General features: G+C 30.8%; 1 protein-coding gene across 1 annotated transcript in view; it reads left to right on the forward strand.

Annotated features, from left to right (window-relative positions):
• Positions 1 to 19,877, forward strand: part of pan (transcription factor pangolin) — a 377,320-nt gene extending 357,443 nt beyond the window's left edge. The window contains exons 11-14 of the mRNA XM_085953736.1: positions 1,184 to 1,406; positions 6,097 to 6,250; positions 12,596 to 12,665; positions 16,869 to 19,877. Coding sequence (XP_085809862.1) covers positions 1,184 to 1,406; positions 6,097 to 6,250; positions 12,596 to 12,665; positions 16,869 to 17,619 — 1,198 coding nt within the window. The 3' untranslated portion in view covers positions 17,620 to 19,877. The remainder of the gene's footprint in view (positions 1 to 1,183; positions 1,407 to 6,096; positions 6,251 to 12,595; positions 12,666 to 16,868) is intronic.
• Positions 19,878 to 24,735: the final 4,858 nt, after the last annotated feature.

The raw sequence follows: 24,735 nt of genomic DNA on the forward strand, positions 1-24,735 counted from the left end.
AAGAAATTTACCACAGTGAATATAATTACATAAATTAAAGACAAATTTTCAAATTCATAATATAGCGGTATGTCAGTAGGTAGACATACTAAATGGCTTTATCATCTCTCCGATAAGAATCAAACCTACGTGACGCACTCTATAATATAATTTGGGATTCCTACGTCTCCAATCTGCTGTTTTACTATAAGTCAGATCACATCCCATCTCGGTCCAAATTTAGATCGGCTGCCTGTAAATAAAAATACTGTCAAGACATTCGGCGCCACGCGTTTGTACACTCTTATTTTTCATTTTCTTCCAGATTCCTTTTAACTCCAGTTTATTGTTTTGGGCATCTGGATTATCATAATATTTGTTAACTGCTTGCCTTGTTGATTGATATGTTAGTAATTAATAATAACTCTAGTTGAAACTCCCGGGATTTTTTAGCTGGAGTTCACTAGAACAGATTTTTGAGAAAACATTTTGTTATTGTTTGAGTTTTTTTAATGATTTTAGTCATGAAACATTGTTAATGGATTATTGGTTCCAAATAATGTTATCTGTTTTCATGATTCTGATCATTATCATATTATAGTGTCCAATGTAGTGATCTCGTATATTTATTTCACATATTACTTATGCCTTATTTTTTACATTTTTTGATAAATTCAGAATTAAAATATAAACTTGTTATCATCGTCGGTCGACACTGATGCAATGAGCAAATTATGAACATTCGTCTATAATGATTACGTGTTTGCGATATGTTTATCATTGTTTTACATTTAAAATGAATCCTAATCTTTATTTTATAGAGTTTCTAAAAAATTTTATATAATATTTTCATTTCATTATTATTTATTATTAGTTACTCTTAGATTAGTTACTATAATTATAAATGGAAATTAGTGAAATTTTCTTAATTTTTAGCCTGTTTAGAAAAAGAAAAATGTGACGCAGGCGAAGAAATAACTTCCATGTTGCTGTTCTCTTTCCAGATTCTTCATAACAATTTTTAACAATGATTTTCTAAATAAATAATTAAAATAAATTGAAAAAAAATGGCATCAAAACAACATTTCCAGACGCAATATTTGGGGACCTATAACATAAAGTTTATTAGGTTTTTCCACGTCTTAAAACTAGATATTATATTATCATAATATCACTGTGTCTAATGGTTGATTTTTTGCGACAGGGGGCTTGACAAGTCTGACAAGGGTGGTGAAGGAGGAGGCAGCGCCCCCGGGACGCCGGCGCCTGGTCCTCCGGCGCCGCCTGCCGGGGACAAGAATAAGAAACCTCACATCAAGAAACCTCTGAACGCCTTCATGTTGTACATGAAGGAGATGAGGGCCAAAGTAGTAGCTGAATGTACTCTCAAAGAGAGTGCGGCCATTAACCAGATTCTTGGGAGACGGGTGAGTTAATCTATTCATTCTTTACCTTTTTTTTTAATTTTAGAAAACTGAAATCGTCACTGGAAAGCATTCTAAAAAATAAGACTTGTGCCTTTTTAAAATTATTGTCTTAGTAAACAATAAGGCTGTAAAATATTATCTAATGTTAAGTGAGACAATCAAAATGCTGTTTTCTGTTTTTTTTAGAATGGTTTCACTTTATATTCGGAGATTTAGATAATGGAAATTAACGACATTATATATTTATTTCAAATCGCATTTTTCCAAATCGTTATGAAAATGATGTAGGTACAACATTTTTTTTTATTTATACCTACTGTAAAAAATTGAATTGATTGGGTAATTTCCCCTTTTGAAAAATAACTTTATAATTAGTTTGTTCACGTAACAATAGTATAATATTAATAATATTAAATTCCACAAATTAAGTTTTTTCAATTTCAATTAAGCTGTTTCGGTTTGGTCAATACTATCAAGAGTCAAGACTAATGTGAAAACTAAAGATGGTCTTAATAATAGTGAGCGTTACGACTCCTGAAATAGCAATGTATAAAAAAAACTTAAATTGTTTAGTTTACTATTAGTAGGTATGTACTATTGTAAAATGGAATACTACAAAGTAAATTCTTTCTCAATTTATTAATTATCCAGCTTTGGTATAATTATTTTGGTAGACAGAGTAAATAGTCAAGTATTTATCAATATTGACCTTGTAAATAAATGCATAGGTAATTGAATTCTACCGAAAGATTTTTATGTTACCTGGGTTCGATTCCCGATAGTTGAAAAAATACATTGATACATTTTTTTTGTAACGAAAGTAAAATTATTATTGAGTTTTATTTTTTCGTTTGTATAATTCTTTTTAAGCAGGTGATTATAACAGCGATTCCAAGTCTCAAGATGGGAGTCTTCCATATCTTCTTTTCAAAAAAATTGTGTGCTTATTTTATTGATTTTTGTTTATTATTTTACAGGATTTTTTAGGAGTGTATGTATGAATGGAGTGTTGGATATTTTATACACTTTTTTTTTTTTTTTTTACAGCAAAGCTAATTTTGTTTCTTGCATAATACTCATTTTATTACATTAATAAATTATTAAAAAGGTCCGGTTATATATTTTATATAAATAAATGAAGTAAATTCAAAAATAATAATAGTTAGAGTAATAATTTAATAATACATCCCAGTTCGCATTAATACAAATAATTTGCATTTGGATAATATCGTCGGTCGTCATAATTTTATTATCAACCTCGTTGGGGATTAATTCGGGCACTCCCGTAAACTGTGGGTCTGTGAATCATAAAAAACAAACCTGAACTTTGACTGTAGTATAGACGAGCGGAAATTGTTGGGGTGCATAAACAATATGCATGAGTCTACAAGACGTTTAAATCTAAAAATGATCAGACGGATAACTTAAGACTTCATTTTATTACGACAATAATATTTCTAGATAATAGTAGAAATATTCATTGAGAATATAATGGGGAATATATGCTACTATAGGCTACAAAAAGGATGACCAATGTATTCCTTTTGTAATTCAGTGTGAATAGTAATCACACCTGAAATCATCAAATGCAGTTTAGTGTTCTACACTCCTATCAAAGTCCAGGCTGGTTCTTATGACAGACCACTGTGCTCAGTAGTGTCTCAATTCGTAATTTGGTACATCTATGCATTGTTCTTTCTACTATAATATCTATAATGAACATTGTCAATTTATTCGTTGGCTCATAGAATTCCATAGGTATGATTTTTTCTCTTTTGGTTATATACCTATATATGTATAAAAAAAATTGAGGAAATAACTATATTTACAGTGATTTGAATGCTTCATACTCCATTGAGTTTAAAAAGTGTACATATAAACAGTTGGCGATATATTGTTTATCTTTCCTTGATAATGCGATATGGCGAATCAAAATTTTTGTACTCGTTTATTGAGTCACATTTAACAAAGTTATTATTTGGTGTAATCTCGTAGTGGCACTCCTTAAGTCGAGACGATCAGGCAAAATACTATGAAAAGGCACGACAAGAAAGACAACTCCATATGCAGCTGTACCCTGGGTGGAGCGCTAGAGACAACTACGGCTACGGCTCAAAAAAGAAAAAGCGGAAAAAGGAGCGAAGTCCGGCTGACTTGGGAGGTACACACCTCGTGCGGCTAAGCCATGCTACTCAAAAAATAATCTACACAAAATCCCTGCCATTTATCAAAAGATTTGTTGATCACAGTGCTAATACAACCCTACTATCCCCCATCGTTTAAAACTACAGCCTTTCTATAATTGTGTTGATTGATATTATAGAGCGAATCAAACTACCACTAGAGCTATTTTGTGAGGTGTCTGGTAAAATTTTTTTGAGACTTGCGTTTTTTTTTAAAGCACATTTTGTCAATGTGTTTTTTAATAAAATTCGCTGTTCAAATTAATACCACCAAATCTACCATGTATAAGCTATTGTTTGATTATTTCTAAAATGTTGAATCATATATTCTATAATTGACATGATAAAATAATTAACAAACTTTCCTTATCGTTTACAACTAAAACCGTATCCGCCATCATTAATTACTCTTCTCCGGGTTTCGCTCATTCCTCATCAGTGCACGATAGACGACATATTCTACCGGCTACGAATAGTTCCATATTGTTCCGATCCGAATGGCTGTTGGGTACTGATGAAGGTTCTGATGCGTCGTTGGGTTATCTGTTACATACATGTCGATCCACATCCCAGTCATATCCTGTCTCGTCTATATATTATCTATCTCTGTTTTCTTTTCCGTTACGAGTGTGTATTGTCTCTTTCTCTGTTGTTTTGTGCTAGTTGTATCTCAAATGGGAATCTCACGGCATCCACCTTGCTCTACTTGATTTTCGATTAAGTTATTTCACGTTCAATATACAATACTTTACGCAGACAATCTATACTGATTATATTATTATTATATATAATATATTTCGATTGTTTTGCTTCCATATCATGGGGTTGTCGCTATGGTAAATTCTGTCGCGTAACGCACGGTGTGATGTTTATGTTATATTATTTTTTTGTATTGGGTAACACTTGCACCGACACTTAGTGCTAGAAAAGCAGCTGAAAAACCAAATTCTAGTCCGTCAGACGAGCAGAATGTGTGCGTGTATGCTCGCACCTACATGGACATACATTCACACATGTTATGCTGTAATCCTGTCGCCGTGGACTGAAAGCTTTATAAATTATTGCAAATTGTTGATCGAACACGGCGAATCAGTATTCACAAACCTCTCATAAGACGCAAACTTATATTAATGCATTTAATTTCAAAATTTACAAAAATTAATTATTATATCCGATGCAATCCGATCCGCACAATATGGATTTTCATTGAAAATAAATATTATATTTTTACTTTGTCCTGATTTATTTTTATTCACAGTTGAATATCTGAAATAAATATGCAGTTTAAAGAAATCTAATAAAACAGTGCTAATTTTTTGTCAAATTATAAAATTTTGCTAATTTTGCCAACAAGTGGCGCCCAACGTGAGGCGAGTTTGTGTCTTATGTGTGGTTCGCTGTAATGAATGCCTTTCAGGCTATCGCCCGTTGATTTAGTGTGTGAAATCTCAGTGGAGCGTGCTGGTTCCCTTATTAGTCCCTCACACAATAATCCCGCCTGTAGGATGTAAGCAAACTCAATCGGTTTTCAAAAAAATACTCCTCGGGACCCGCAGAATAGGTTCAAAATTATCGAAACCCTACGGACAAATTGGCCAATTATATCAGTCGAGACAGAGCGAACCGTTTATAACAATTAATTAAAAAATATACCATTACTACTAACCACCTACCAAATTGTCGAGCGATTTATTCGTTTAGACAAGGCTGTTTTTCTAGCACGTACGTCGTTTCATGTACGTCGAATATGATGTATCTTACAGTGGATATCGAATCCAAATTTGAATACCCATCGTTCATCTTTTCTCGGTATGCCGAACACAAAGAAAGGATACACATCTCATACTTTCCCAATTAACGTAACATATCCATTCCATTCATGCACATCATCTATCTCTATATACAAATTGCTTTTTGTTGGGCGTTTTGGATTTTCGTGAATATTATTATATAGTATTGAGAACGATGGGTATTCTTGATAGCATTATTCGAAATACGTCACGTTTTACAACACAATTCCTATGACGAGTTGAACACATTGTTCTTTAAAAACAAATCAATACATTTTTATAGCAAATAATTTAAAAGACTAGCGTGCAAGAAAAGAGCTTATAGTGCTCCCGTAATCAATGAAGGTGAACCCTATCGGTGCAGTGTAGATTATTGATATACTTGACTACAAGGTTTTTTTCGACAGTAGTAACTTTTTTCAGAGAACATGAACGACATCGCAGTTGATTGTATTTCGCTTGAGAAAGCTACTCGTGTTCTTTTCAATGCTTTTAGGAATTCCTCCTTGTGAGATTTACACATTGCTCCAGATCCTTTGCAAATCTTTGACCCAAGTGAAGTATTCGAGGAAAAGGCACGCAAAGCATGGGTCTGAACATTTATTTTTGTGGATAGCATTCCACTGATGTGCACCGACAGGGTTCCCAAATGAAAGACTAAACAGGGGTGTTTTTGTCTCTCTCTTTTTCATATGACTCGAACACATACACGAATAGTGGCACGCGCTGGGTCGTGAAGAACAGGCAAAGTATTACGAGCTAGCGCGCAGGGAACGACAGCTGCACATGCAACTTTACCCGGATTGGTCGAGTAGGGCTAACACCCAAAGGGGCAAGAAGAGAAAGCGAAAACAGGAGACAACCGATGGAGGTACTGCCCTGCCGACGGACCCAATGCACGATCCTTACCGTATTTGCAACTTCTTCCACGGCGATTGATCCTTGAATGTCCCCACTTTCAAATATCCCATATCATTCGTCTTCTGGTATTAATCACTCACTGATACAGTCGGGTCTTTTCCGTGAATTGCTTTTATCGTTTTAATGACTTTATATTACACTATGTCCAAGAGTGTAAAAGTTTTAAAATACAATTTGATTTGGTTTTTTTTTCTTTTGGTACTTTAAACTCGTTTTTATTGTAAACATTGTCTTCTTCACTCCCCATAAGACAGTTATCTCGAATTGGTATACATTTTTGAAATTGAATTAGCAACCTCTAATGTTTAATATTATTTGATTCATTCGTTTTGCATCTTTGTATTTTGACTGCAGATAAAGCTTCTAATATTATAGTAGGTTGTAAAGCATCTAAATTGCATAATATTATCACCAGTGGCGAGGGTGAAAGTAGGCTGTTAAGATTCGACATAAATAGTACACACTAAACTTTGTCAGTCATACTTATTTCTTTTCATTGAACTAAGAATATAATTTGCAGATGGTGCTAGTTAGTTTTTAAAATTCAATCAAACCCTGCTTAAACCAAGCCATAATAGTTTCAGTCATACTTATTTGTTTTTGTTGAATTGAGAATACATAATATCACAGATGATGTTGGTTTGTTTTTTTCTAAATTCATTAAGACCTGCCGAAACTAAACCATAATCGATAAACACTATTCTTCTATCTATAAAATATCTAAAATGGTGTATGGCTTAATGGCATAATTTTAGGTATTTTATAGAGAAACGAATGTTTTTTGACTATTATCTACTATGGCTTGGATTTGGCAGGATTTAATTGAATTTTATAAACTATATAAAAAATATAGATATTGTAATCTTAGTTCAATGAAAACAAATTCGTTTGACTGACGAAGTTTGGTATGCACTAGTTATGTTGAATCTTAGCAGCCTACCTCCACCCTTCGCCAATGGCGCTTACTTTTCTCTTCCATATTATACAGTATTTTTAATGTTATTTATAATCATAAAGTTTCTTGGTTTAGAATGTAAATATTTAAATGAAAATATTTTGTTGACTGAAACTCAGTGGTTCTCCTGAATTTTATTATACTGATTGTGCTTTTTTTGAAATTATTGAGAGGAGTAGCATATACGTGTATGAACAAGCAGGTAGTTACTTACTGCTTTTCTCTTGTACGCGAATTTAAAGAATCGACTGTATAATCAGTTTGTGAATTCCGCTGCACATTACTTCATACCCATTACCTGTATGTCCTTTATGATGTCCCTTTCCACCATCACAAGTCTCTTCCCTGAATTCGTTCATTTTGCCTGAAATCGCCGTAATTATTCGCCTCGATGTTGCCTCAAATCGCCTTAATTTGCCTTGTATCGCAGCAAAAAGCCACTTTGTCTGTCACGCCTGTTGGGTTTAGAGGAGTAGTCAATGATTTCTTATTTTACCTCTCTTTTAGTTATTTTTATATCTTATTTTATAATAAATATTAAACAATAATAATAATTGACACAACGAGTACAGTCCAATCGCTCACGACAATCAAGAATAAACTTATTCCGAAAGTCCTCGTTGCCAATTTAAATACATACTAAATCACATTTTGTTTTCATTACATTTCAACGAAATATGAAAAAAAATTTTTTTTTATAAAATAAGTATTTTTGGAATAAGCCATATCTTGCCTTTCGTTGATTGGACGATAGTATATTATATTTCGGTTGATGAAAATTCTATCTACTTCATGTATATATATATATATATTATAATATTTATCATTTATTCTTTTTATTTAAGAAATCTTAATACTTTATCTAGGTTTATATATCCTTTTGACACTTCACGCTCCCCTCAGAAGGTTGTCCCGGTTTTTAATTTCCCTTTTTTACGGTGTTTTTTTTTAATTCGTGTATTTTATGGATTGGCATTCTAAAATATACTGCGGATTTAGTATTACAGTTAGAAGAGCATTTTATAAAGCATCGTTAGGTTAAAAAATATTTTTCATTATATAGGTAGCGAAAAAATAATTGTGGCTATAAAATAAGCCGAAAAGCGAAGTCTGAAAACGATTTGTTTGGAATATTACATATTTTTCGTTAATTAGAATTTAAATTCCATTTCCACCAACTACCTACTTTCAGTCGATAATAATAAATAATATATTATGTTCTTTGCCCTAATAATTAATAATCATATTGTTTTTATTAATATTTTATGTGATTTGGTTAGAAATTAAACATTATTTTTTATATAGTTAAGAAGAAAGTTATAAAAAATTAAATTTATGTGCTGGCATTCTATGTAATATATGCATATACGAGTTGTATATACAACATTCTTTTGAAAGTAATGTCATAGTTATTTTTTTTAGAAATCCGAGTCCTTAGATAAGATAATATTATGACAATACATGGTAATATCATTGAAGTAAATATTAACTCACGTTATTCATGGGAACTAGGTAAACAAAGGTGTTGTGAGATTAAAATTGTAATCACATTAAAATGATTGTACAAATTCAGTTTAAAAGATAAGTGATATGAGTGTCAGTCATATTGATTATATCGTATGCATTCAAAATAGGTTTTCATGAATTTATTTTTAAAATAAAACAAAAACGATTCGGAATTGCAACCTTCGATTTAAAACAAATAGGTATACTGTCAGTCCTAGTCAGTTTTGTGTGTAATAATTGTTATTACATTGTAAGGATTTAATTTTCTTAACTTCCATAGATTTTATTTCTATTTAGAAACTGAAACATTCTTCAAGATTTATATGACTCAAGGAAATACGCTGTGCATTGAACAAAAAAAAACTAGTTCCGAAATTCTTCCAGCCCAGTTTCAAAGTGTTGGGTTTTCATTGTAACTAATCGGCGCAAATGCCCATAGTTCAAAACTCCCCAAAAGTAGCATCGGTTAATATTTTTGGCTTTCATATCTTGATTTTACGGCCAAATAATAGCTGAATTATTTCATATGAATAATGAGTGGTTTTCAATCAAAGGTTTTGATGATTTTACAATTTTTAAGTTATTAATACATCACATCATTCTGGAGGGTTGTAGTCCGAAGATATTGTCAATAATATCGAACTAAAAAAACTGTAGGATTAATTAACCGATACTCTGTTTCAAAACATTGTAATGGTTTTCTAACGCTTCAATTTATTTAATATATTATAATATTGCATAATATATCTTATGTTTTAATAACATGTAAGTATTATTATATTAATATTGATAACTGGCTCACTGTATTCTTTGTATAAAAATAAGGCAGGCTGTTAAAATATTAGATAGGTAGATAGATTATGGCTGACATTTTTCCCAAATAAAACAGGTTTGTTTGAAATGCAATCATTCTATTAATACTATTTTGTATTACCTATATATGCCCCGATTCCCATCCGCCCATCATAGAGCAACGGCTAGCTCTCTCGTCTCGTTACCGGTGGATCGCGGGTTCGAATCCCGTGGCTGGGTCAAATTCACAGTTTTTTTCCCATTTAACATGTATTTGGATTAAAGGCAGGGATCATCCGATAGGTCGAGTGAATGGCGAACAACCGATTAACATAAGAAAGTCTGTTGAGATACTCCCACGCCGTGCATATCCATATGTATCCCTTTTGGAGCGGAAATTATGAATTATCTACTTTATTAATCCTTGTTTAAAACTGGTTCGACTGCATCGACTCTTTCATATTTATCATTAGAACATTCGAAATATTTATCAAAATATTATATTTCTTATCGACGTAATTATTTTATTTTGGTCTTCCTCGTGAAACAAATGGTTTCGATTTTCCGTTCTGCCTTCATACATTTACTATTTTTTTCATAATTTCTTGTGATTCAATTGAAAATAATACGTCTTGAACAACATTGAAGTTTGAGAATTGTTTGTTTTAATATTTTGGAATGGATGGATTTTCATGAAGTATTTAAGGGTATTCCCATATTATAACAACAGTTCCAATCATAATATTATCTCTATATATATAAATAACTATCCGAAATCCCATAACTGATTTTACTAGGTACCTACGTATTTTTTATAGGGTCTACAATTTAAATACTTAATAAAAAATATCAGAAAAAACTAAATTAAATCCTGGACAACCTTCGCGTATAAATAAAATATATTGTCTAAATATAAATTTGTTTCGAAAAATAATTAATCTAATTAATTAGGTATTAATTAAACAGCTTAATATTGAAATATAAAATTCTTTCAAAGCAAAGGCAGAGCGCTGCTCCCCCTCCTTTCAACGAAGTGTCAAAAAATTCTCGCAGGTTAAATCCGATCCGCGCCTTTTCAACGTGAAAATAGGGTGACCATCATAAAATAAATTGTATAAAGTATACTTAAAATAAAAATTTACTACTTATATATATTTTTAGGTAAGCGATCCAATCCGTCTTCTGTATTTGAATTTGAGGGTTTTTTTTTTAAATATTGATTAATTTTACTCATTATTGAAAATGCAATATATATATTATATATAATTTTTGCTTCTCTTCTTTATTTGTCGATTATTTTTGAGCTGGCCATATTTAAATCCGAAAAATAAAAAGAAAATCTCCCACATATGAACCTATTCTGCTTAATGCTTTCATAATTATTACAATTTTTCATTCTTGGAAAAATATTATGATTTTTTTTTTATTGAATTTACTCAATTAGTAAATTTTTGATTCCTGTATTTAAAAAGAACATTTTCCTATACAATTATTATTATTGTTATATTATTATTTTTTGATTATACCGTTGAGGATGTACCTTGGATAAAATTGAGTTGAATTTGTAGTGTAGTTATTTTGAAAATCGATTGTTTATTGCAATTTCCTCCCCTATACCATCATCATACTTCATTTATCTGTAGCGTTTTTTGTCTCTTTTATGTAATGTATTTTTATATCCATTCTCCCCATTTGCATGTTGTATGTTGCTAATAACTTCCCTGCATGTGTAGATTTTTTTTGAATAAATTTATATAAGTATATTTTTTGCCTTGAAAAAAGTTATGCCAAGTTATTTTTTGAAAGCGCCGTAATAAAATATTTCAGATTGAGTTTTTGTATTACAATAGTTTTTATTTGTTATTATTTATTATCGCAGGTATTTTCGCATTAATTAAAAAAATTAATATTTTTACACACACTAGAAGACAGTTACAGGTGACGTTAAAATTTCCGACATTTACAAAAATCCATATACATTTAAAGATGTAGGCATCTCTGACGTGATCAGTCATTACAGTATTTGAGATTAAATCTAATTTTACTGTAACCGTACCATGAATAGATATTATATAAATTGTTTCATTCATTAAGTACTAGGTAAATTTATTTCAAACCAAAATTATTTGCTAATCAGTCACATATAAAATAAATTAAATGTTTATGAGTTACTTACATGCCTGCTTACATTGTAAGGATGCAATGTTTTCTCTATTTTTGTTTTTGGAATTGGAATCTAAAAATTAACAGAGTACAAATTGTTTAAACAACAATCATGATAAATATTACAAATTGATTTATTTGCCCGGTTTTAAAAAGGAAAAATCAATTATAAGATTATTGACACTGAAATATGCAGTTCATTACTTTTTTTAATCGAAAATAAATGACTTTACGGGTACCGTAATCTACTAATATTAATATAGTGTTATAGTTACGTTGTCACTACCTAATATTATAAGTATATTTTTCTATTGTCCTATATACCACCAGGGATAACCAACTTTGTTTTACTACCGAAATCCTAGGATTTATTTTTAACTATGAACTGTATGACGTCTTTTCCACATTCATTAGCTTCGGAAGAAATTCTACATATTATTTATTTATAGACAATAGACATAATTTGAAAACAAATTTATGAAAAAGCTCAATCTAAATACAGTAATCCGTTATTATCTTGGTATATCGTTTTTCTGAAGGAATTTCTACAATTCGATTATGTTGTATCATTTCATCTTTTCGTTTTAATGCAATATTGTCGAATGTCGAAATTTTTATATTGTTTAAAACATTGTAGCATTTGGTGGTAAAGTAGGTAGGTGTAACATATTTTAATTTGAAATACATAAATTGATTAAAATCTTTATACATACAATATAAATAAAACAAATAACATTATATTTAAAAAAAAATCGTTTTTAAATAATCTCGTCAGTTATAAAAATATTGAAACTTTAAAAAAAAAAAATTATGTTCTAGTAACTAGTTGATAAATCTTGTTAAAATATCAGTGGTCCCCAATATTTTTTTCGCTTACAGGAAACAATCTGAAAAAATGTCGAGCGCGATATGGATTGGATCAACAGAGTCAGTGGTGCAAACCTTGCAGGTAACGGAAACTTTCTTTTTATAATTAGATTTTTCCACCGTAGTTTTCATAATTCTGTGTTACTTTTATGTTACTATTATAAGTTTAAATATTCAATTGTCGAAAATAACATTGGCTTAGCATTACATTGAATAGTCACTTTATAAGAAATGCTTATAAAATAATATTAACTGATATTGAAACTCTTGAAAGATTTTGCCAAGAGTTAGTTGTGTTCATTTTTTGAAAAGATGCGGACAGAGAAAAAAGTAGATATAAAATATACTAGACTAATAAATAGCGAGTTTTCTGTCAATATTCAATATTTTAGATCGTTATGTCTGAATAAATTGATATAATTTAAAAATTGTTAGATTTATATCTAATATAAAATTATGACCATCACTACTGAAATCATTAATCTGAATAATCATTGTTTGTTTGCCAAAAGTTTCGAAAATTTAAATCCAATAGTTGTTAACAAGCTACCGTACCGTGTATTCACATTTTAGAGAAAGTTAATCAAATTAATGTGTACCGATATAAAAAGTTTAAATTTGCTATAGGTACAATTTAACATTTTACTCATTAATTTTTTTATTGTGTAGTTTTTTCAATGAAACATGTAATTTTCTTTGAAAAGATTTGCAATAGTTTTAATTTTACTAATTTTTATATGATTTTTTGGTGTCTATGTATTGTTTCTATGTGGAAAGACTTTTGAATTTTTTATATTTATTAATATTTTTAATTTTGATATTTTATAATATTTATTTTTGAACTGAACAAAAATATTATATTACGAATTTCTTTATATTTTCAATTCTGTATGTTTTTTATTTTGTCTCTCCTCGGAAATTGATGTCGATCATTTAAAAATTTTGACATATTTTTATTTTTTATTGTTACAAAACACAACACACATTGCTTGGTTTGTCAGAAAACTAAAAAAAACAATTATTTATACATGCAAAAAATACTAAATATAAAAAAACTCCCCATAATTCAGAAGATGTGTCTTTTCACTCAGAACATGTTGCAGAAACCAAAATATTCATATTGCATTGTAAAGTTAGTGCTCCACTTAGATGACAAAAAAAAATAATTAAACAAAAACTACGAAGTAGTCAGCACTAAAAATGTTGAATAATAATGATTTACATTTTTGTTTATATCATGTAGTTGTTATGAAGAAAAAATCATAGAATACTTATATAAAACTGCTTATATATTGTTTATTTAGAAAATGATCGCTTTTTAAATTTGATTAAAAATAAAACTAGCTCTAATACGTAGAATAATCTTTAGAAGAGAAACAGCAATCATACGATTTGAAGAATAGAATGACGCAAATATATTTTTTTAATGAAAAAAAAACACATTTTCTGAAATATTCATCAACATGGGGAGAGAGTACTGATCAACACACAAAATTTTTTTAGATGTAATTTCCGAGGAGACACATTCTTTTCTTGATGTTTTATTATTTGTTGAATTAAATTGAATGAATATTTTATTAATAATGAAATGTTCTCTCAAACTTATGATTGCTGCCTCTCCTGGGACTCACGTGTGCTGGATGATGCTCACCGTCATCGAAATATCCTCATCCGGATGACATCTCCGTCTCCCAAACACTAAACTTACACCAATGACCCCGCCTGACAATGTGCTAATCACTCGGCGTAAATTTCAACATTGTACTGGATTTTGGATGAATATTATTGAAATCACAAAAACAAAAATATCAAAATAACGAATCAAATGCTCTTGATTTAAATACCTGACAAAATATTTTTTTATTTTAAAACTTTTGTACAATTTCTGAATATTGAATTGACGTCAAAATGATATTTAACTTTGGAATTTTCATTATATTTATAATGTTATGTTATTCTATCATTATCAAATTCCTTGAAATAAAAATTTAAAATGACAATTGGATGTGAACCCCCTTGGTATTGAGGATCAAATAAATTACCACAAAAATAATACATTCATGTAAATGAACATGACATAAAACAGTCCTGAATCCAGTGGCGTACTTGTCAGTGCCGGATTGGTTAGGGGGGGTGGCCTGGTAGGGCCCGGAGGGGGCACCGGCGCCCCGCCCCCCTTGTTATTGGGATCTCCACAAGAGCCTACTTATGTGGACCTATAGGGCAGGCCGATAGCGCCGCATTTAGCGGTTAGTTAAAACAAGAGAAATACCCGATTCTCAAATTAGAAGATTAATATTTAATTTTAATGTTTAGACAATTTTGTAGGATTGTGTTTTCTTTGTTTACATGTAATCACATTTATATCCATCTTTCTGTCAATTTTAAATTCCTACCTATGATCAAGGAATTAGTTAAATATTATTTATTAATTATTATAATTAAGCTTGTTTGGTTTTATGGAAAATTTAAAATCCATATTTTCTATAAGTTGTTTGAAGTGGAAATACAAAAATTGAATTAAATAAATGAGATTACATAATATCTGTAAAGCTGTTTTTATACATGATGCAAACATTGTAATGAAACAAAGTAGTGTACAGAGTGAACAAACACTTGTGAAAAGAGTGAATAATTTTCTTTCCGTTTGTGCTATTGTTACATTACTAGATGGCGCATATGTATTTAAACACGGCTTAAGATGATTGTTGTTTGAATGTTGTGTACTATTATTAATCAAAAAAAAAACTATTTAATTAGCCCCATTGTCAGTTATTATAGTGAGATTCGTGAAACCCAAGCATTATCAACAGTGGTGTAGGAGCAGCACTCTATTACTTTTCAGACAATTCTGATTAACATTATGTGATATGTAATACAGAAAATTAAGTTAATTTTTAATTTGAAAACAATCGAGAATCAGTAAAATCAGAATATGTGAAGAAAGTGATAAGTCCAATTCCTAAGGGATTATAAGAAAATGTATCAATCTTTAGCACCCTGTCACTTTGATTTTTTGTCTATCGATTATCATTGTCATTAGTGTTCCAAAAATTTCGGTACATATCCGCCGTACGTGTGGGGGCGTTGGAATTAAAATGTTTAAAAACTGCGACCCGGCACTATTTTATTTAGTACTACACCACCGGTCATAAAATTCATGTTCACCTGCTCGAAGTATAGACAAGTAGCGTACCTAACCAATTTTAAGAAGTCTTGCTTGGAGTTCACGATCCCACTGTAACGAAGATTGCTTGTTTTCACCATAAATATTTTGATGTGAGTTACATCAATTGGTGTTGTTTGTTTTTAAACCCTTTCAACATTGTTTTCAGTGTTTTTTAACAAATAATAACTACTTATAGCAATATTATTATTATCATCTTATGAAACCAAATTGTCGTAATATTATTTTAGCTTTAGCAGTCTATTATCTATAAGTTACGCTATCCTATGCGTTTGTGGATTTCTTACTATAATAGTTACGGACATCCACTATTCATTATGATAATTTGGTTTTATAGAGGTGTTATTTATTGCAGAGACTTAAAATCTTTAATTTATCAAATTTGTTATTTCAGTTTATGTAATGATATACTTATGAGGATATATTATCAATTATTTGTTTGTTTTTTTAATTCAAACTATTCCTAATTTTAAAAAACCTAACATTTTTATTACGCTTTTTGAATTATAATCCACTTATGTATGTATGCATAGCTAAATTTCAATATTTTCACGCTTTTCTGGTAATATTTTCATATAGAATATTTAAAATGTTTTACTGTATTTATTCTGTTTGTATGCATACTTTGTTGTCTTTATTTCCAATTTATAAAACTATAATAGCAGTTTACTTTTAACATTTAGCAGAAAATAATTTATAGGAAGAAAAATTTATCGAATAATCTGCTGAAGTTAAATGTTTTTAGTAGTAGGTAGCATGTATGTTTTTATTTTAACTTTTAACAATAAGTGTTATTTTTTAGCCATGTTCATGGAAATATTGACTTTGGTTATCGAGAATTATAGCATGGATTTAATTTTTGCACGATTTTGTGTCTATACTACAGTGTATAGGTTTTTGATGTGTTTGTGTTGTGTATGCACACTCGGAAAAATTTACTGTCCAAGTTAATTAAGCATTTTATACTAAATGTAATTGTTCAATAAGTTACTCTCAATTTATTCAAAATTTATATTACACTTAACAGTGTCAAAGAAAGACAAGTTTTTAAGGTTTTGTAATGTATCTGTGATTGATTTTCGCGGTGAATGATTCCAGGCGCAAGAAAAAATGCATCAGATATATGGAGGCGCTGGCTGCGGCCTGCGGGGGGCGCGTCCCGCCCACTGAGGCGGAACACGAGCCGGAGGATAATGACGCCGAACAGGACGCTACCGATTCAGAGGATGACTCCTCGGAGCCCAGGTATCGAGACAACGACAACTGCTCCGTCAGCAGCCCCGCCCTCAGTGGTCTCAGCTCCATCACCAGCCCCTGCAACCTGCTGCAGAGCCCCGCCAGTCTGGCATCGCCTGCTGCCGGGGCACTGCCTTCGCCCTTGCCGCCTCCGGATGGCTTTGGCGACCAGATGCACCATGTCAAGCCGCCCACGCCCAATGTGGCGCCACCCCGTCCCCCGGTGGGCACCAATCCGCGGGACGCCAACAACCCTCTCAGCGTCAACAGGCTGACGAACCGCTCCTGCGGGCTGAGCTCGCTGAGCCTGGCTCACCTGGCTGCCGCAAGGGCCAACCCTCCGGTCCCGGTCGCCCACTACTCGCATGACTATTCCAAGTCTGGGCCGTCCGTTTCCAACGGCCCGCTTATGGCGGACTACTCGAGGGCGGCCGCGGCCGGTCTCGCTGCTTTCTCGCCCCATCGCCTGCTGGGCGAGCCGTCGGCCAGGAACGGTACCGTCCCGGTGAGTTCGGGCGGCGGAGGAGGGGGAGGCGGGGGCACCGGGCCTGCCCCCGGGACGGGCGCATCCAACAACCCCAACAATTCCAATAAGGTCATATCTGTGTCATAGTCGTAGCTAAAAAGTCAATACGTCTTCTGTGGTGGTAGTTTCCCCTTAGCACAGAAATTATTAAAATTATTTTTCACATAATGCGGGATACCGTTTTGAAATTATCCGTTGAAGCAGTATCTAATTGTAGATTTAGATTTTCCCCTGTGATCGATTGATACCCTTTTAATTTAGTAATTTTTAATAAATTAGACTTCTTTCATTGATGGTGTATTATCGCCCTTTCATGAAATATTTCTTAAATTGTGTTCAATCACAGAAAACATATTGACTTTTCACTAGACTTTTAAAAGACTGTGAATTAAAAAAAAAACTCGATGGCCTTATCAATTTAATTATAAATATTTTACACATGTCAGTTAAATAAAAATGAACTTGAAAAACATTAAAAAATATCAGACTGTGGATATAAAACTGACATATCAATGACAATTTTTCGATTTAATGGACAATCCAAAAAGTGTATGTTCAAGTATTTTAGCAATTTCTGGCAAACTTCTGTCATCAGTGAAATTACAGCTTAAATTGTGTAATATTAATGTAAATACATTTTTTAAATAGTGTTATAAGACTGTTGAGCGATGTCATAAACGAAAAGGGTCTTAAAACAATTGAGTCTAATAAAGTGTGAGGATTGTTGGCATAAACATCATCAGATTGCAATGATAGTTGAATTATTATTGTGAATTTATTTATCACTGTGCAATAACCATAATATGAGACATCAAATTAATTGGTGGCCAAATTCATATCTATCAATTCAACAAAGAACAACAATAACATAATCTTTAGGATGTTTGTACGCTTGAGAACAACATTGCCATTGATGTTACATTGCCACCTTTCGAGATGTGGTGATTTATTTTATGATTGTCAGCCATTTGCCCAACCTGTTGACCTGTTACCCTTTCTCTCTATTCCAATATATTTACGCACACACATGAAAATTCTGCAGAGGTATTGAGTATCATTTTTTTTAACAAAATTAAAATTATTTTATCATTAACATGAAAAAACTTATCACTCAGGGTTTGATATTTATAAATTTCCAGGGCAGTCAGAAAATAGGTAATACACAAAACCGCTAAGTATTTATTTAGATGAATTTATGTAATTAGCAGTTGATTATAGAATAGTAATATAAAAAAAAAACAGCGACAGGGTGCGTTTTGGCATTCTCAAATAATTTTCTACCTATGTCCGCAAAAAGACAGCTGGTGTTTTGCAGCACAAATCTTCCAGTATGATACCCTGCAGACCTAGGTTTTCCATCTGCATTTTTCATGGATGTATTTGGTCTGGTACTTTGCAATTCGATGACTACCTCTCGAAAGCACCCATAAAAGCCCTGGAACTCTACACTGAAATTGGGTAGATTTACTATGAATGTGTTGGGCAGCAGCCAACTGATCAAATTATTTCTCAATGAACGGCAACAAATTAAACAGAAATATATATATGTGTCAATTAATTATAAGCCTAATTCAATTTCTTCTTGCCTTAGTTAGAGCATATGGACATCATGCAGCACCTCAAAGAATCCCTGTCGCTGTCCTCTTTTCTTGCTCAGGTCATGCCTGCATGTCTGCATTCCATAGTCTGCCATATACTCTCTGTGGAAAGGTATTTAGTGACATCCCAGGAAATTCAAAATATGATTGGCTTATAGAAAAGGCAGGCGAAATTAACACTCTTGAAATATCCATAGCACATGGCCCGAGCCAGTTCCAGGTTACTTTGCTACTTGATTCATTCCTGTGAAAATATCTGTGTTGCTCAATATTGATTACTCAGTAATTTTTAATTTGTCTTGTAATGAATTTCTGAAAAATTCTATAGTTTGCAGGAGCAAATCCAGAAAATAAAATGCAGAAGCTTTGATTCAGTAATGATTTTCCTTGATGCAAATATAAAGAAACCAACAAAATTTGTAGGCTTCTAATGGACATCAATCAGAACATGTAGTTTTGACTAGTGGCAGTGTTGTTCTGGAGATGCAAAACTTATAATTACAAGACAGCTTAGCTTGTTCTGTGTGTACTGCATATGTTTTTTGGCCACATTTAAGGTTTAATTATTACCTCTTCGAATATCCCATTGTGGGTTTGCCAAATCACTAGTATACATTGTTATGTCTTACTTAACTCTTTTCTTTTAAACTGCGGCAATAGTATTCTTTTAATGAAGGTCAAAAGTAGATGAGATTATACACTAGAAATGTGTTGAAAAACATATTGAAATCAGTTTTTACGTTAACCAAAAACAATAGTTTTCAGCCAAACAATATGGAGTACTCTGTACTAAATAATATATATTACACACTAAATACTAATGTAAGTGGATTTAGATGTTTAGAATCATTCTTTGGAACCAATATATTTTTTTTACAGGAGACAACTGTTACTATGTTCATTCGAGGTATTAATTTTTTATATGTATTATTATTTGACCTGTATCTCCAGTATTCTATGTTTTTTTTTTACATTTAATTTTATGTTGACGACTCACCTGTTATGTGCGCTTTTTGTCAAGTTTATGGCTAAAATTTATTTTTAAACTGAATCTTATTATTTGTACAATATTATATTATTATTAAAATATTTTTTATGTATTTCTTCCATGTAAGTCAGACTTGATTTTATTATAATTTGAGACATGTTGAGATATTAGAAATTTTATTTATAACAATGATTTGAATTTTATTTTTTTTTAATTCGAAGAAATCAAAATATTCTTTGACTGTTGGAAATTTTATTTTTACAAAAAAAAATTTTGACATTTAAAAAAGTTTACTATGCTCAATGAGAATGATTGAAACATTTTGCAATTTTTTACTGGTGCATTCTTTATATAATACTTTTTTTCATATCTCTTTTGTCATTTGTTATAGTTTTGCGACAAATTTCATCATTAATAATTAATTGTTTTTAATTTTTAATTTCATTGCCCTATTTTATGTTTGTCAATTATTTTAAAATACGTTACTGTAAAATCATTATTATAACTTTTTAATGTATATTGTTATGTATTTCGAAGAGATACTGAAGAGATCAATTCAAAGATTTTCATATAAAAATTCCATTCTAATCCCTGTTTTTTATAAAACAAACAAGGGTGACAAAAATACGATGCCCGATAGGTGGTTTGGCATGAGGGGTGTCTGTTCCATCATTATGCACCCAATGTATCGATTTCCTCAGTAGTTTATTGTCGAATACAGAGTATTTAAGTAGTAAAATATTTTATCACAATACATAATTTATTTCACTTGAAATTATTTTTTGTAGTATTTTTGCTGAATTTTTCATTGTGTTCTTAATTATGTTTTACAAACAAACTTCTTTAATCGGCGCATTATAATAGATTTACTATATTAACCTATCCTGTGCTGTGATGCTGAGTCACATTGGTAAATTATAATATTTCAGTTAAATGCATTTATGTACTTTATATTTTAGCTATTCTTACAATCATTGCCAGAACAAATATTTATAAGATATATGTTATCAAAACCGGCATTTCCAATTTCAAATACTGTCATAATATCATGATACACATACGGTAACGCAATGTGACGTCACATGACGGAACTGTATTTATTAGCATAACAAGATGAAGGTTAAGTATGTATGTAAACACCATAATATACATATTGAATTCAGTATCTCGAGAATGTATAATGAAGATTACATATAAAGTTTGATAAAAATATCAATGTTTTAAAATTTTTTACATTAAACAATTCATTCTCAGTCAATGATTTTCCTGTAACATGTTACACGCTACCAAACATCGTTTCATGATCTCAAAATAATATTTTATTGTTTATTAATTGTGTCATATTTAATAATTTTCATATAATTAAATATTTAATAGTACTTAAGGGTTTTTTATTACCAATAAAACATTTTCAAATATGCATCGCTGACACTAAAATTTAATAAATCAGTATGAATATTTTGGTATTTGTGTAACGTATTGCATTGAAAGCCATTTAAATCACAATCTACTACGTATTTATGTATTCTTAACGTAACAATCATGTTCCTCTGTGCCAATTATCTTTAAGTTTTTTTAAAACTGTAATAATTCGTTAATAATATACTTAAAATATCGGATTAAGTTTGGATATGCGGTGTAAAAAGAGATTTTTTTTATTTAGTTAGTAGTAATGTTACTTCTAGTGTTAAAATATTTTTTTAAGAACGAGTTATGTTTTATGGGTAAATGATCTCATGAAATAGGTAACAATAATGATTACTTACTTAGTTTTATCATAGTTGTCTCCGCTATCCTAGTAAGGACTCGAACCTTTTTTCTCGGTTTAGCTTGGCACATTTCTACTGCCACTATGACAATGAAATTATTTATCTCTTATTGTCTCTATGTATTTTATTCCTTTATATTTTCTACATCCTATTTAATAACATACATTGAGTATAAATTGATGTAATTTAAACAAAGTGTATCTGCATTGGATTGGATTATGCGACAGCAATAACCATGACATTCATAATATTATCAATAATAATATTGATGATTTCCAAAAATATCTTCAATCAAAATTTTAAGATCATTGGCGTCATAAAAACAAGTCATCAGCTGAATGCAGAACTACATATTATTCTAACTCACATTTGAAATATTTTGCAGAAGAGTTTTTGAAACAGCCTACTTTGGTTATTTATTATTTATATATTTTATTTTTATTTTATTTATTTATTTGAAAAAGACACGTTGAGTACATAACAAATTATTAATTCAGGACGTTCACAACATGACATTTAGAGTGTATGCACCATTTTTTTCATCAATAATCCTACCAAAATATGATGCATATATTAAATTTATCCATAAAAATAATAAATAACTTCAGTAAGTTGTTTCAAAGAACTCTTTCGTAAAAAATTCAAATGTAACTTAGAATAGTTCTGTATTCAGCTGACAAAGTATTCCCTTTTGTTTGAAATTTTTTCACCAAATGCTTACAAGTTCTGATAGAAAGTGTAAGTATTTACTTATATGACATAAGTTATAAACAAAAAGTAAACTCTTATATTTTTTTTCACTTTGGCCCATTATCAAAATTATGAAAAAAAGCGAATTTTGGAAAATATGTTGCATCTATAGGAGCATTCTACATGAGCCGGTAAAATACGACGGTCCACCCGGTACCAACCATGCAAACTGAACCATTCCCTTGTAATAATGTCGGCCTGTCTACATGAACATTTTACCGTTTGTGGTATTAGGTGTTCGAAAAGTGAGTGGTGTGGTCAGAATGCTTCTGGAGGCTTTATCAATCTAAATCGATTGTTCTGTTGCACTGGTAGTATGTACGCATTACGCACAGTATTAAATACAGTGTGCTTTGCTTTTTTCGTGGATTAGTCATAGTAGTTGTGTTTTGCGCTTTAAAAAAAAATGTTCAGTACTGAAAAGTTTACCGCCACGTTTTGGTGGTCATGTTATTTTGTAAAATTTAGACACGGTCAGTAGCGGATGAACCGTGCCGTAATACCTGCCCATGTAGAATGGCCCTTCGAAAGTGACAGCAATTGCAGTCTGGATGCAAAATTTAAATTTTTACATACAATCAAACGATGTGCACAATGCAAAATTTGTGATATATTATGAGAAATAGGTACTTAGGCAATATTATTTTAAATTTTAATGTTAGCTGTTCCAATTTTTTATTAGTTGTCTCTGATGTATCTCAAATATTATATTATTTTGTTTTAAATATTTACTGCTTATACTGAAAATCTATTGCCACAATAAAACAGTCGCTTATATTTTCCTATGAAATTATACTTTTTAGTTTATTCCTGAGTTCTGAAAAAATGTTGCCAATTTAAAAAAAATAGTGTATAATAAAAGTAATTATTGAATTATTTATCAATGCACAACACATGTGAAATGTTTAAACAATAAAATATAAAGATAGTAATTAAATGAATAAATAAATTAAAAATAATGCATTTACAAAAATGAGGCAATAGACAAATATTTTTATCCTGTTTCATTTTTATAAAAAAGTAATTTGTTATTTTTAAATGTATGCAATACGGGCTAGAAATATTTGTCGTTGAACATTTTTACATAGTACCAAATGATAATGAATTAACTGGCATTTATTTAGTAGAAAGAATACTTTTTTGCTCTCAAAATGATGGGAATAAACCACATTGGACGTGTGTACTGAGTACTTGTCTTTTTATTTAATTAACCTTGTATTACTACTTATTGCAATATTTTATGTTTCGTGGAAATACCAAATTAATTTCTCAATTGTAATGATGTAGTCGAATACCAAACCATTTTGCAACTCAGCATTGGGACTGGAAGCATTTCTTGAATTGATTAATTCATTAATTTCGGATCTATAAATTACAAGTATACAATTCTAATGTGGTTTATTTGAATCTTAGTGTTACATAACTACGAGACTTTTATATGTATATTAATTTTGTATGATAGCTGGATCAGGCAATTAGTGAAGTCTAGTGTAGAAAATAAACTTTGAAACAGTTTTGAATGAAGTGATTGATCTGTTCATTTTCATAACTATAAGAATCCCTTCAAAATTAACCTAAATACTGACAATGATCACTTTTTCGTTCATTGTTTTACAGAACATTGGTACAGAATATGGAAATTTAAATCAGAAGTTTTTTGATCATCAAGGTATATCTATATTTTTTTTAGCTCTTGCTGAAATCCCTGGTTATTCCTGACTCTGAGTTAGTAGTACATACTGATGCACTGCAGTTTTGATTTTGACTTATTAGAATTAATTTTAATTTATAAAAAATATATGATACAAATAAAATAACCTTGTGAAAGGATTACAGTATATCGCCATCAGTGTGGATTTTGGTTAATGTTCAGATGTAAGTATCAAATTCACATATATAGCGCTATGTATTATGAATACACTGAACTACCCATTTACACGGTAGATACGTTCCACGTGATACTGTGTTAAAAAAAATTGTAAAAAAAGTATACACTAAAATCAAAGGTAACAAAAATTATTCACTATGTTTTAACACATTCTGGCCAAATTGGTCTCCAACATGCATTCAGAGTTGATGGCTTTGCACCGTGTTATTT

Source organism: Rhyacophila brunnea, unplaced genomic scaffold, assembly GCF_057557595.1.
Source record: "Rhyacophila brunnea isolate RB1 unplaced genomic scaffold, BYU_Rbru_1.0 scaffold_4, whole genome shotgun sequence".
Lineage (NCBI taxonomy): Eukaryota > Metazoa > Arthropoda > Insecta > Trichoptera > Rhyacophilidae > Rhyacophila > Rhyacophila brunnea.